Genomic DNA, 15,338 nt, shown 5'->3' on the forward strand with positions numbered 1-15,338 from the left:
ATCAATAATACATAATTAAATATTATAGGTTTTGTTTTCCTAAACATCAAGACTGCTAGTATTAAGCCATAATGAAGAATTTTCTTATATAGATTAATTACTTCATTCATGTATTGAAAAATACTTCATTCATGTATTGAAAAATTCTTTGCATGTTGCCTGTGAACCCGCAGTGCTTGTAGGTACCAAGGATAAAGTAGTAAACAAAACAATGATGTGTCCTACCTTCAAGGAACTTACAATGTATTTGTTATCAATTTTCATACATTTGTACAGTAAATATACCAAAATCAAAACAATGTACGTTATAATTTAATTGCCTAATCTTTGTTTTGTGATTCAACTGGTACTTGGGATATTTAAGCATATATAGTGGAAACAACACAAGGTCAGGATCATGGGTTTAAATCTCATCTTCAAAAGGGCTAGTTGCTTGCACCAGTTGCTTAACCTTTCCAAGCTTTATTTCCACTTTTTAAAAATCAGGATAATAACAATCTCGCTAGGTAGCTTTGACAGTTAAATATGATGTACAGAGACTAGTACAATCTCTACCATATGGTCACTGTATGATAAATGCAAATTTCCTGCCCCATCCCTACTTCTCTGTTGTGTTTTTTTGAGCTATCAAAATGAGTATCAGTTATTATTTATCTAATGATACTTGGAATTAAAAACCATAAACAAAATTAGAATCAAAACTACTTTAATATTCTATAGGGCAATAAAACCTCAAAATTGTGGTTTCTTCTTTATGTGGACAGAAAAAAATTATTATATCTTATTAGTTTCACAAATTATAAAATGACTGAACCTAATCAATTTTGCTAAATTACAATTTTCTAGACCTAGAGAATCAGATGACTTTCAGATAGTCTTGTTAGAAAATAGTCTTAATGTGGGAATTAAAGCAGCAAGTAATCATGTTTTTTAAAAAAGATCACATAGCACTAATACAGATTACTCAATTCTAGAATTCTGTATAAACCACTGCTTTTATATGTCAGAAATCATCTCTTGTATATATGGATTCCATAAAGTTTCTATTTTCATCTCTGAGCAAGTTAAAATTTTATGATTATTCTCCTTGCTAATATTTTATCATCAGTAGAAAAAAACACAAATAATTTGGAAAGTAAAGTTACATAAAATAATTTTATAAAAGTCTGACAGAAAAAAAGGTTTAACACATTAGGTACTGAAAATAACTCATGGGTGATTCTGTTATAGCAATTTAAAATTATAATAAAAAAACAAGAGTTTTTTGTTTCATAGGACTTTTTTTCCACTTCTGTTCTTCTTATTACAGCATTCTAACAGATGTTTTAAAGATCGTATATTCCGTGGGTGCTCAAACAGCAGTAGGATGGAATTACCTTTTAGAGCAAAATATGGATTGTCACTTTCAGGTGCTGAAAAAAACAAAATTCTGTGCGCATTGTCAACCAGCAAGCATCAGGAAAAGTTAATGAAATAAGTGCACTAATTTAAATTGTTAAAAATAAACTGATATAAATTCAATGAAGTCACTAAAATATTGGCCACTAATTCCAAAGGCGTAAAACAATTGAATCAGGATTTGATTTGCTTTGACTTTACCTCCCCAAAATATATACTGACAAAATGCAAATAGTGAAAACAGATATTCCCTAGTTATTAATCAAGTGACTGATACTAGACAAATGCCCATGTTTTACTTTTAAAACCTTGGAGAAAAATTACCACAAAATTACATTCTTGTATATAAGATGTTGTACAAGATGCTAATGAAAGTTCTTTGAGGGGTGCCTGGGTGGCTCAGTGAGTTAAGCGTCTGACTTCAGCTCAGGTCATGATCTCATGGTTCATGAGTTGAGCCCAGGGTTGGGGTCTGTGCTCTCAGCTCAGAGCCTCAGAGCCTAGAGCCTGCTTTGGATTCTGTGTCTTTCTCTCTTTGTTCTCCTTGCCCACTCATGCTCTGTCTCTCTCTCTTTCTCAAAAATAAACATTAAAAATATTTTTTTTAATTTAAAGTTATTTGAAATAATAGGTAAATAAAATTACTGCCAGAAAAAAAAAATTAAAAGTTCAACTGGAACATTAAAAATGTTAGCCAGTAAAGAATTTATTACTGTTTATGGTAAATTATAATTTTATCATGCATCTCTTTCTTCTATTCTCTTAAGATATTGATAGCCCGAGTTAGTCTCCATTACATAACACATACTATGAGAAGTCAAATGCTCTTTATTTCTTCAGATTAATTGAACTAAGAATGGGTGGAAAGGTCATCAAGACACAGGAGTTGGTGGCTCTTCCTCATGCAATCTCCAGAAATCCAAAGGGACAGCAATTAGCCTGGAAATTTTTAAGAGAAAATTGGACCCATCTCCTTGAAAAGTTGGTATTCATTTATATCCAATGTGTGTTCTTCCACCTAGATGTGCCTGAAACCACATATTTCGGTCGCCTGAAACCAGGTATAATGATGTGCATATGAATGTGAATGATTCTATTTCTTCCCAAATAGTTTGATGAACTCTGTTAGTTTAAAAACTTTATAGTCCAAATTATTCTGTCGAGGTGTGAGGGAGAGGAATGAGAAGTGAATGGGAAATAGATTTCTTGCACTCAGCTGGGAGCAAATGTGAGCTGAATTAAGTCCAGTCATCAGCCCCTGTATCACACTCCTCCTAGCTTCCTCAACAGCTCAGAAGAACCCATATATAGTGAAGTGAAGCCATATATAGTGCATTAAACACGTTTGACTTGGTTTGTTAATATAGTTTGTTCTAGGGGGAAATTTCAGGAATTTTTTTTAAATTGGCATCAGCCTTATATTTTATTTATTTTTGATAGACAGAGAGAGACAGAGCACCAGTGGAGGAGGGGCAGAGAGAGAGGGAGACACAGAATTTGAAGAAGGCTCCAGGCTCCGAGATGTCAGCACAGAGCCTGATGCGGGGCTTGAACTCACAAACTGCGAGATCATGACCTGAGCTGAAGTCGGACGTTCAACCGACTGAGCCACCCAGGTGCCCCTAAATTTCAGGAATTTTGATGAGAGCTAATCCCCTCTCTCAGTTCCCCTGGGGAAGTGGTACAGTGGAGAACTTAGAGGTGCTGACTGGAAGTGTTTGGGGAGCCCCCTTCAAAACTCCTTTGGCTCTGAGTCTTTTCTGGAGTTTCAACTTTTCAGAGAATCAGAGCTCACTCCAGCATGCGCCTAGGTCTAAAATATCCCCCAGAATGAACCAATAATGATTCAGTTTCATTGGAAGGTACAGGATGGCTTTGCTTCCTCTCACAAAAACCCCTGCTAAGGCACTCAGCCATGCCTCATTCAAATACAAAATGTCTCTTACAAACTATATGGAAAATACCCTCAATCCAAGAGCTGTGCAGTTTGTTCTGTTCATCTTAATGTCAGTTTGTGTCTTTGATTCTAGTCCTCCCCAGTTCCTCTTCCCTCCCATTTGTTAGCCATGAAGGATTCAGAGTCCTCCATAAAGCTTTGTGCAAGCAAAAAGAGCATTTTCACCCCTCTCCCAGGCCTTTAAGGGATTGACATTCACATGGGACCAAAGAGAAACTCCATATATATAATTTATATATATAATATAAAATGTGTGTGTGTGTGTGTGTGTTTCCTTAAAAACTCTGCAGGAATCATTGCTTGGGGTGTTTGTATGACTGTCAGTTCCCACTTGAAATGATCAGACTTTTTCTGCAATGCCATAGATTTCCTTTGTCACTAGAAATGATCCTCCTGCCTGACCATGTGCACAGCCTAGACTTGGACTCATTTCTGGGATGTATTTGTGCTCTGCTTTTCAGCATGAATCCCTTTGACATATGGTACAAATTCTCTATATAAGACACCAGGGTGAAGGATAGAGTCTGTGGCTGCAAATGACAGTTCTACAAAATAACATTGCCCCCCAAAACACAGTGTATAAATGCAGTGGATTTCCAAAATGGGATGGGGAAGTGTGTAAGACAATAAGTAGTACATTAGAGTGCAAGAAGAACGTATTACTGTGTATACTAGTTCTAACACTATTAAATTTTCTTTTTAACCTACAACCTAATTGATAAATAAAAATATGTATATTTGGAAGTTCTTAGAAAAAATTCTTTACCAATGGAGTACATAATAAAAAAATATAGACAATGCTGCTTTCAGCATAAACATCAATTTAAACATAAACATTGCTGACAAAGATAGTCACAGTTCCTAAAAAAGGCTTTATCTACATTTTTATCTTATGGTCAAATTTGTTACATTTCATAACTTTGGGATTTTACTGGATAAATAGGTTATTCTTATAATAATTAATAGTGTATATGATAATGTACAAACATCATACAGTGCCACACACTGTTTAAAAATTTTTTTGATGTTTATTCATTCTTGAGAGAGACAGAACACGAGCAGGGGAGAGGCAGAGAGAGGGAGACACAGGATCCATAGCAGACTCCAGGCTCTGTGCTGTCAGTGCAGAACCTGACATGGGGCTCAAACTCATAAACTGTGGGACCATGACCTGAGCTGAAGTTGGACGCCAACAGACTGAGTCACCCAGGTGTCCCATGAATGCTACATATTTTAAAAACAAATGACATAATAAACACAAGGCGGGTATTTCTATTACATTTGTGGGTTTCCTTTTTGTCTTCAAATTTGACTAGGCTCATTTGCCATGACAGTGATCATCTCTGGAACAACATTTCACTCCTCTTCCAAGGAGTTACAAGAGGTTTGTGATTCCCTATTGCTAACAATTTAAAAATAAGTGTTCAGGGGCTCCTGGGTGGCTCAGTCAGTTAAGTGTTAGACTCTTGATTTTGGCTCAGGTCACATCTCACAGTTTGTGGATATAGTTTGTGGACTTGGTTTGTGGGTTCAAGCCCCACATTGGGCTCTGTACTGACAGCACAGAGTTTGCTTGGGGTTCTCTCTCTTCTTTTCTCTCTCCCCTTCCACAACTTGCATGCATGCTCCTTTTCTCTCTCAAAATAAATAAATAAATAAATAAATAAATAAATAAATAAATATCCAAGTTATAAAACTGAGTACAAAGTTAGATATAATTTGGTTTAAAGTCTCATTTTATTAAAAGAAAATAAGTAGTTTGTCCAATGTCATGTAGCAAGTAATTGGAGGGGACAGGTCTAGAACTTCTTAAAATACAGGTGTTTATAGCATTCAAAATAAAAATTACCCATGAGACATGAGTCCTTTCATATTATTTCTTGCATATTACAACATCACTGAAGGGACTATGTTGAAGTTTGGAAGAATACTTAAAGGTATTGTAACAAAACTACTGTTGGTAGCAATTCTACTTCTTTTTAATTCTAATGTTTTACATATTTCCAAAATAAATATTGAATTGTTTATTCTTTAAAGAAACTAAGAATTACAGAATTTAAATCCTGGCTCATGACTTACTCTATGACTTGGTTTGATCACTTAAAGTTTTTATCCAGTGTGCTCACTTGTAAGATGAGGATTTATCATTCCTGTCTTACATTATCTATTTGAAGGTAAAGTGAAATAATAATTATACACAAAAAGAGAGGAATAAAACAACCATTTAGAGGTTGGCAGAGAAATCATTCCAGTGTTTGTATAATTTGCAAGCTGTTTCGAACCCCTTTGCAAGAGCAAGTTTTAATGAACTATGCCAGCAATTTTTTTCTTGATTATTTTTCAGGTGAAACTGTTCTTTGAATCTCTTAAGGCCCAAGGACCATATCTAGGTACTTTTCAAATTATTCTGGAAGCCATATCCAAAAATATCAAGTGGCTGAAGAAGAATCTTCCCACTCTGAGGACTTGTCTACTGGTTAGTATTTAAATGGTCAGTAGGAAGAGCACATCAGATGTGGGCATGAAGTCAGCAAAGCTCAGGTCAAAGTCCTGGATATTTTGTCTAAAACAGTAGGAAGCCTCAACAAATCAACCAGCACAGATGCCTGCTCTCAGCTGTTGTTTCTAGCTGACAGATGTATGATGTTGAGGTAGGGGAAGGCCAGTTCAGAAGGCTATTTAAATGTAAACTTCCTGAATAATGGAGATATTTGGAGATGGAGATATAGATGTATAGACATAGCTGTAATAGATTAGCCGCACCACAGACTACCTACATTGCCTTAAATCATGACACTCTTTGCTTCTTGGATGCTTTTTCTAATCTTGTTATGCAAACTGGAGTTTGCTCAGTTTTATCTTCAAGGAAACATAGTCAATTCTTTTTTAAAAATTTTTCATTTGCATCTCTTCATCTCGTTGCCTTCTTCCTTCATCTCAGACTGAATAGTTCATTTGATTTTTACTATTCATGGAAAATCAGAATCAAATTATGAAGTTTAAGGATCAGGAACACAGAGAATTTGTCATCAGATCTCAGATTATTAGAAACTAGATGTCAGCATTTATCAGTGAAGCTGGGAGGGCTGCTTGACTTGAGCCTCACACTCCTAAAGAACCTCAGAGACAGCCTTTTGAGGTCATCTCCATGGGCAATAAAATCTGCAGTCACAAAGGTGCAGGAGAGAAAAATGATGCCTCACTGCTTTAACCCATACACTAACGTATTGTTAATACATCTTTGGAAAATTGCAAAATTAGACTGTACTGTGTATATTTCTGGTTAACTCATGGTTTAATGTAAATATTTCAATGAATCATCATATTGTATAACCCAGTTTTAGTGTTTCTTCATATTTTAAGAGAAACTCTTGATCTCTGAAGTGCTTTTCTGGATCCTTCTTTTAATTGTGTTAATAAGGTATTTGGAATGAAAAAAGAAATAACACTCTAAATACAGGTAGTACATTTAATAAATTCATGTTCCCACGTATGAATCAATATGAAGATATAAACACATTCTGGAAAGATTTGAATCAGTATACAGATGATTGACTAATTTGGTCAATTAAGGGAAGCTGGACTATTGAGGCTGGGCTTGTGTGGGGAGGGTGTTATCCATTTTGGAGTGGTAGCTTGAAGCTTTAAGATCTTTCTCTGGTTCCATAGGCAGAGACAGGATACAGTTGGGATGGTCCATGGGCATGACCCAATATACATTTTGTTAAGTTTGTTTTCAAATCATTTCTTGGAATCTTTGAAGCATCTTTGACTCTAGATTTGACTCAGTCATGGTCCTACCATGTGTATAACATGTGATGTCACTCTAGAATTATGTGTACTTTTAAATAAAGAAACTGAAAAGTAAAGAATATTATCCCCCCCCCAATAATATGTAAATTAAGCAGCAAGTGTGTATGAGTTTTGGTAGATTTGTGCTGTCGTATTTATTTCCATAAAAGTAAAGTTCTTTCCTTTGTATAGTAAGTTATCTACCATAGGTTTCCAAGTTTTTATTCTCTTCCTTGTAGTTCCTTATTTATATGCATGTGTAACTTCTCAGGTCCTTAACAATTGAGTACAGAAGTAGGTGTAGCAATATAAGTACCAGTTTTATTATTTGTTGAGAATGAACATGAGAATCACTGTGCCAATAATGTTTTAACAAATAAGGAGTTGTTTTTTTTTTTTTTAAAGAAGTATATTGTACTTAGTGTGGTATTTCAAAACCTTTATGGTAGATGACAAACCCCCAACACAAACTAAGACTTGGCTAAAGTTAGTTTTACTTCCTTTCACCCCAAATGAACAAACAAGTTGCAAAAAAAAAAACTATAGACAAGATCATGAATAGATGATGGAGAGAGCATATACAACTCCATACCTCACTGAATGCCGGCAGACCCTTGGGAGAATTTTGTGGTGTCTGAACTCCACTCAGAATGAGAAATCTCCCAGATCATAGGCGCCCAGAACCAATGTCTTGCTTCCTTTTAGGCTTTGTGTAGGAGGGACTTGAGCCCGCAAGAGTCCAGCTTGCCACCATGATAGGAATTTCTTGTGCTACCTCATGTATATAGTTCTGCAATTCATTCCTTGCTGTGTCATTGGGTCTATTTGAGGTTCCAGAGAAACAAGCAAACAGAGATCTGATTATCTGAAGGAAGTTCCTAGGTTTTTGTTTTGTTTTGTTTTGAGTGGGGACGGAGTTCGTTCCATCCTAACTACAAGAAGGATCTCCAAAGAGACATGGAAGCTAGTTTTCCAGTTGAGCATTGTGTCTACCAAACACAAGGTCATTTAAAATGGCCACATTTTTACTTCGCAACATCTTTTACTTAGATTCATTACTGGCCTTCTTTCTTCCGTTTAACCATGTGCCACTGTCTTTTATTTTGGCGTGTAATGGTTTACAGCTTTTGTATTTACAGGCTTTAAATCATTTATCTGTTATATTGTCTGCTTCCTGAAATCTTGATCTCATCAAAGTCATGTTTCCAAATCATAAAGAAGAAATGGTGAAAAATATTATGAAAGAAGTAGGTTGGCTGGGTTGAAGCACATGCATGTTTTATGTAATCTAATACTTTGATAGTGCCAGATTATCTTCCTGAAAGGGGATGTTAATTCACTTTCTTTTTACCCCTGTATCCTGTGCTTGTCAGTACCAAGTGTTAATCTTTTATATCTAGTAACACTTTCCCAGTAAAGTACAGCTTCCCCAGATATTTACATAACTATGCCACTAGTCTCCTTTGATTGTTACTTGCTTGATACATCTTTCTGTATCCTGTTACCTTGAATTTTTCTATATTTAATTTCAGATGGGTCTTTTGTAAACATGCTATACTTGAATTTTGTTTCCTATTATGTTTCCCTTCTTGGGCAAGCTCAGGCTTTCCCATCTGTCCTTTTCACTCTCAAAGGCATAAAAACTGAAGCTTCAGATGCCCTCGAGGTGAATACTGACTTCAGCCTTCTGCTTACCCCTCAGGGTTCCTGCCTTCAATTAGTTTTTGATCCATGACTATTTCTCACTGACTTTCCAAGTCATCCATACATTCAAACAATTAAAAAATACATTTTAGTCTACATTTTTAATTATTCTTAGTAAGAAGGTCAGTCAAGGTACCTGGTCTAGCATATTCCCAGAAGCTATAATAATTTATTTTCCAATGTGCAAATGCCTAACACTTTTACATAAAAGGTTCCTTAGGATGGAAATTGGTTTGCAATATTGACTTCATAGTATTGATTTCTCATAAATAAAATTGTGGGATGTCTAACATTGTATCAGGAAGGTAGTAGTATAAACTACTTTGTTCAGGATTTAAATCAGAAAATCTTCCAATATTCATAGGGAGAAATGGCTGGAAAGTCTGAGAAATGTAAACTTAACTAGCAAGGTAAAAAAAAAAAGTGTCTATGTTTCAATCACTTATGCAAACTTTACTCTGCATCCATAACTCCAAAATCTTTTGCTACTTTTTTCTCTTTATCCAAAAGTTTTCATCTTCTACCGTGTTCCCAGGTAAAGTCAGGAAGCCAGTTCTCTACTCTTGGCACATGATTAATCTCGAACTTTTAGGTATTTACACATATGATTTCCCACACTTGAAAGTCATGCCTCCCTCTGTAGAATTATACCATATTTCTTTCTTTCAATACCTCATTTCAGGTTCATGCTTCAGTGTAGGAGATTCCCATACTAATACCACCTGACATGTCCCTGTAGTCATCCAAACAATACCTCAGTTACAATACAAACCCCATTTTATTTTTTTTCAAAGTTTATTTATTTATTTAGAGAGAGAGAGCAGGGGAGGGGCAGAGGGAGAGGGAGAGAGAAAGAATACCAAGCAGGCTCTGCACCTGCAGTGCTGAGCCTGACATGGGGCTCCAACTCATGAACAGTGAGATCATGACCTGAGCTGAAACCAAGAGTCAAATGCTTAACCTACTGAGCCACACAGCACCCCTACAAACCCCATTTTATTTTATTAAAAACATTTTTTTAATGTTTATTTATTTTTAACAGAGACAGAGACAGAACGACGGGGGAAGGGCAGAGAGAGAGACACAGAATCCAAAGCAGGCTCCAGGCTCCGAACTGTCCCAACAGAGCCTGACTGGGTTCAAACTCATGAACCATGAGATAATGACCTGAGTTGAAGTCAGCTGCCCAACCGACTAAGCTACCCAGGTGCCCCCAAAACCCGTTTTAAGGTAGGCAGAGTGAATTGTCTATGAAAAGACTTAAGGGATACAAAGAATATTATTTCTTGGTTTTAAAACCGTATTTCTCATTAAAAACTGTTTTCTAGCAAACTGAGCTTAGAAATTCTTTTGTTGTTTGTTTATTTTTGAGAGAGAGAGAGACAGAGACAGAGACAGAGACAGAGACAGGGCACACACAGGGGAGGGGCAGATAGAGAGGGAGACACAAATCTGAAGCAGGCTCCAGGTAGAACACTGTAACCCTCAAACATGGAAAGAGGCAGGAATGAGGTTTGGGGAACTTTTTCTAAAAGAGAAACACTCTCTTCATGGCACAAGGCTATTAGCATATGCTTTTATTTCCTGTCTATTCATGCTCCAGATGTAGGCCTGAAGACTTAGGTAGGAATTTTAGAAGGACAAACAGAGCTTTTTAAGCTGGCAAGGGGTAAACAGGTACAGATATTCAAGCTGATAAAGATCAAAGAAAAGGTCTGGTCTGAAACAACTATGCACAATTCATGTGAACCAGACAGAGCCCACAGGAGTCAGACCCTATGTCCTGTGCAAATTAATTCAACTTACACTCAGGCACTAAATTAGGGTTATTTGAACAACAATGAAAAAGTTGTTGGTTGAGAGAGAGGCTGGATAGCATTTAAAGGTTTGTATTTTTTTTTTATTCTTATTCTACCTTGTTCCTTATCTATAGGCAACTGTTATGACACTACTAATTAAAAGCACTGTTTTATTTTATTTTTTTCTTTTTCAAAGCATTGTTTTAAAAATAATGTTCTATAGTCCAGGAAAACCACCACCTGGTAGGAAAAGCGTATTATTCTTCTAGTTTCAGATAACTATTTCTCTGGGTAGCCTAGCTGTTTGGATATTAAGGCCATGGGGAATATACTATTGTCTCCTCCATCTCACTGAGGACCTAGGTAGAAATAACACCTGCAGTGTTGGCTTTGCAAATCCAAATCTAAAAAATGCTGTCTAAAAAAGGAAACCTCTTAGACTTTTTTTCAAAATACATCTCTTACCCAGTTGCCTTTTCTTCTGTAATTTCACCATTACAGATCCATTCCTTTGGGCTAATGAAAGTTAAAGTATTACATTGTAACTCACTAGTCATGCTTTAGTGTGACTTTTTAATTTTTTTAAATTAATACTTAGTTCTTTATAGCTAGCTGAGAAAAGAGCTCTAAGGAGAGAGAGAGAGAGAAACCTGAACCTGGGAGAGAGATTGGCGTGGGTGGGTTCGGGAATAAGGGCAATACTCCAGAAAATACTGGTTTGGTAGGAAGCTCTGGAAGGCAGTATCTGTCACTTACTCAAGGGTGTGGTATACAGATAGCATTTGATAAATATTTGTTGACTGTGTGAAGCAGCACCTAGAAGTGCTGAAGGAAAATAGAAAATAGAACCTGGTAGAACTCAGAGACACCTACTCATCAATTTTGCCCCAGACTGGGCCTGCTAGTACATATGTATACTTCTGTGTCATTTGTTATGCATTATGTATATATTCTGTGTGCTTGTCCTGACTGGCTCAATGTATTGTAAGCACCTGAAAAGCGAAACTGTAGCTCCTGTTCTGTTTTTAGTTCTCTTTGGTGTTCTGTGCACCATGGGCACTCCGCAAATGTTGCTAACTGACAGCCTGTGCTGGCAGCTCTCAGCCAGAGGGAGGAAATAAGCATCTGAGTCATCCCAGAGTCAGCCAAGAATCACAGTAAAGTGTAATTTTCTGCATAAATATTACAGTACCTTCTCATGTTCAAAAACAAACAAAAACCTGAAGGACACATTTAATGGGAATGAACCTTAGACAGGCTCTGTTTTAGCATAGCTGTTAGAAATAAAGGAGAAGGAAAACTGAAACAGAATCTTCAGGAGTGTAGACATCTCCCTAGAAAGAGGTCAGTCAAAAATTCCAGCTAGAGATAATTTCTAAAAATACCTTTTGTATCTTCTGACTTTTATAGAAGAGGATCTATGATTGGTTTTCATAGCCTGGAGCAGGGCCCACCATCTCTGACACTTCCTAGCCTGGCTACGCCCCAGCTGATGCAGGACTTAGATACCAATATCAAAAACTCAGGACATCCTTATTTTTAATTATCAGATTGGAATATATCAGCATTGTACACATTTTTTGCTTTTGCATTACACTTTGCAAGTCTAAACTTTTTTTTGCATGCAATACACATGGTATTAAAGTTTCACAATTCACATCTAATAGTAATAGCAAATACATCCTTAGTGCTTTTTTGTACCGGTTTCTGTCCAACGCACATTTGGTGTGTTAACTCATCTTTTTCTCACAGTAACCCTAAGACGGTGGTAGCTGTCTCCTCAGTTTACAAAGGAGAAAATAAAACCCAGGGGGTTAAGCAACTTGCTACAGTCACAGGGACAATGGTTTTTAGGACATTCTCAGAGTGCATATCAACATGGTCAATTCTAGAACATTTCTTTCACCCAATAACATGCCCTATATTTATGAACACTCACTTTCCATTCCTCCCTCCCTACAGTCTTAGGCAACCACTAACCTACTTTCTCTACCCATTTGCCTACTGTGAACTTTTCATATAAATGGAATAATGTAATATATGGTCTTCTGTAACTGACTTCTTTGATGAACATTTATGTCGTTTATACTTTTTGGCTATTATGAACGATGCCACTATGAACGTTAATGTACAAGTGTTTGTATAGATACACATTTTCAATTATTTTGGCTTTATACCTGCAGTGGAATTGTTGGGTCATTTGTTAACTCTATGTTTAGCTTTTGGAAGAACAGCCAGACTATTTTCCAACACAGCTGTACCATTTTATATTCCCACCAGCAGCGCATAAAGGTTCTAATTTCTCTACATCTTGGCCAACATTTATTATGTCTGCCTTTTTGATTCTAGCCATATTATGCCTGTGCCTAGCCATAATGTGAAGTGGCATCTCATTGGGGTTTTGATTTGCATTTGCTTAATGGCTAATGATATTGACCCTCCTTTCATGTGTTTATTGGTCATGTGTATGTCTTCACTGGAGAAATGTCTATTCAGATCTTCTGCTCATTTTTAATTGACTTGTCTTTTATTCTTGAGTTGCAAGAGTTCTTTATATATTCTTGATACAAGTCTCTTGTGAGGTATATGATTTGCAAATATTTTCTCCCATTTTGTGTGTTGTCTTTTTACTTCCTGATGATATCTTTTGAAATCAAATCTTTCTTGATACGTATCTTCAACTTCGTTAGAAAGATACTGCTATAATGAGTTGAATTGTGCACCGCCCCCTCCTCCCAAATTCACATGTTGAAGTCATAGCCCTCATTACCTCAGAATGTGACTTTACTTGGAAATAAGATCTTTGTAGATTTAATTAGTTAAGATGAGGTCATACTGTTGAAGGGTGGGCGCCTGATCCAGTATGACTAGTTTCCCTTATTAAAAGAGAAAATATGGACTCAGGTGTGCACACAGGGAGAATGCCACCTGAAGACTGAAGTTACACTGCCACCAGCCAAGGAAGCTAGGATAGAGTCCTGGAACATATCTTTCCCTGGTGCCTTCAGAGAGAACATGGCCCTGCTGACTCCTTGATCTTAGGTTTCTAACCTCCAGAACATGAGACAATACATTTCTGTTGCTTAAGCTACCTAGATTGTGATAACTTTTACAACAGCCTTCACAAACAAATATAAATGTCCAATTTATTTTTCTATTTTAGTAGTTACTTCCAGATCAGAATTTGAAGTTTAATAATATACCGTTTCTTGGTTTGGAATCCTGATTACATTGATAAATTATATGCAAAATTACATTGAATTGGGCTCTGTCTTTACTTTTCCTGTGACAAATGTCTTAGGGTTTAAAGAAATTATCAAAATATTATTAAAATATATCAGTGTTCATAACCTTCAGTTGACATTTAGACTGCCTGCTTGATATTTTGGTTGCTTAACCCTCCCTTCACCCTTCTGAATAATAAAAATGATTTTGCCCAAGTCCCCCCACCTCTCCCATATGAAACAGGGAAGTAATCCTAACTCAGCATTCCTAAACTCTACTTTGTGTAAGGAACCATTCATAGTAACCCTGTTTTTATTTCTAGTGATTGGTTTAGAAATGTACAAAATGCAGTTTTGGCAATTGAAACCTAGGGAGAATCTTAATGGGGGATTTTTGAGAAAAGTTTCCTTGCTCTTGAAGAAGACACACCAAAGAAAATATTCCTTCTGCCTTCTCTGATGCAACCCCCTTTTTGTCCACATGACACTCAGTCTTTCGGAAAATTGTTCACAGAGTAGACAGAATGAGAAGCTGGGTTCTCAGTGAGGTTGGGAGCTGTGACCAGACACTGTTCTATCTCTGCACTTAACATGAGATGAAAAATTTCCTTGATGTCCGTGCTAGTTTGATTCAGCATATTGATTCTTGTAGTTCAAAGCATCTGACTTACTATATAACTGTTCCTTTCTAATAACCTTCTAGTTTATTTAACTGAATCTTTTTGCTAATGTTTAAGCTCTACAAGAACTCTGTTGCATAATTATTCTGCTTTCCTTAGTGCTCTAAACATTTCTTAATTTGTTATAGCTTCAAACATCACTAAATGATGCAGAGCATGTGTGTTGCAAATAGGCTACGGATGTAATGAGACACTGATTCCTCTGGTCCTTAAGTTGACTGGGTGGAGTCTGGAGTCACTGGAAACCTCATGGTGGTCACCTTTGTCCTGGAAACAAGCATCATCCTCTGTGTATTCAAGAGCACTGAATAGGGGCGCCTGGGTGGCTCACTCGGTTGAGTGTCTGACTTCAGCTCAGGTCACGATCACACTGTCTGTGAGTTCGAGCCCTGTGTCAGCCTCTGTGCTGACAGCTCAGAGCCTGGAGCCTGCCTCAGATTCTGTGTCTCCCTCTTCCTCTGCCCCTCCCCTGCTCATGCTCTCTCTCTCTCTCTGTCAAAAATAAATAAACATTAACAAAAATTAAAAAAAAGAGTGCTGAATAAATATCATTTTCAGATTTTTGCACCAAATTAAGGTATTATTTAGCTTATTTCAGAGGAATTAGAAAAGATATTTAATAATGCTAAACATAACGGTCACATGGAATATTAGCAAATTAAATAGGAATATCAATTAAATAATTAATGGAACCGTATTCTAGTAGGATGAAGCTAGCTATATTTCTGTTGACTACATATCCCTTTTGTGTATTATTGCCAATGACCCTAAGTTTCCTGTGAGA

At 36.6% G+C, this 15,338-nt stretch overlaps 1 protein-coding gene across 1 annotated transcript in view; it reads left to right on the forward strand.

Annotated features, from left to right (window-relative positions):
- The window catches only part of ERAP2 (endoplasmic reticulum aminopeptidase 2), a 41,029-nt gene extending 35,186 nt beyond the window's left edge, over positions 1-5,843 (forward strand). Inside the window, 5 exon segments of the mRNA XM_045446137.1 lie at positions 1,310-1,388; positions 1,391-1,494; positions 2,239-2,381; positions 4,663-4,739; positions 5,700-5,843. Of these exon segments, the coding sequence (XP_045302093.1) occupies positions 1,310-1,388; positions 1,391-1,494; positions 2,239-2,381; positions 4,663-4,739; positions 5,700-5,843 (547 nt within the window).
- The last annotated feature ends 9,495 nt before the right edge of the window (positions 5,844-15,338 follow it).

The sequence above is a fragment of the Leopardus geoffroyi genome, chromosome A1 (assembly GCF_018350155.1).
Source record: "Leopardus geoffroyi isolate Oge1 chromosome A1, O.geoffroyi_Oge1_pat1.0, whole genome shotgun sequence".
NCBI classification, from domain to species: domain Eukaryota; kingdom Metazoa; phylum Chordata; class Mammalia; order Carnivora; family Felidae; genus Leopardus; species Leopardus geoffroyi.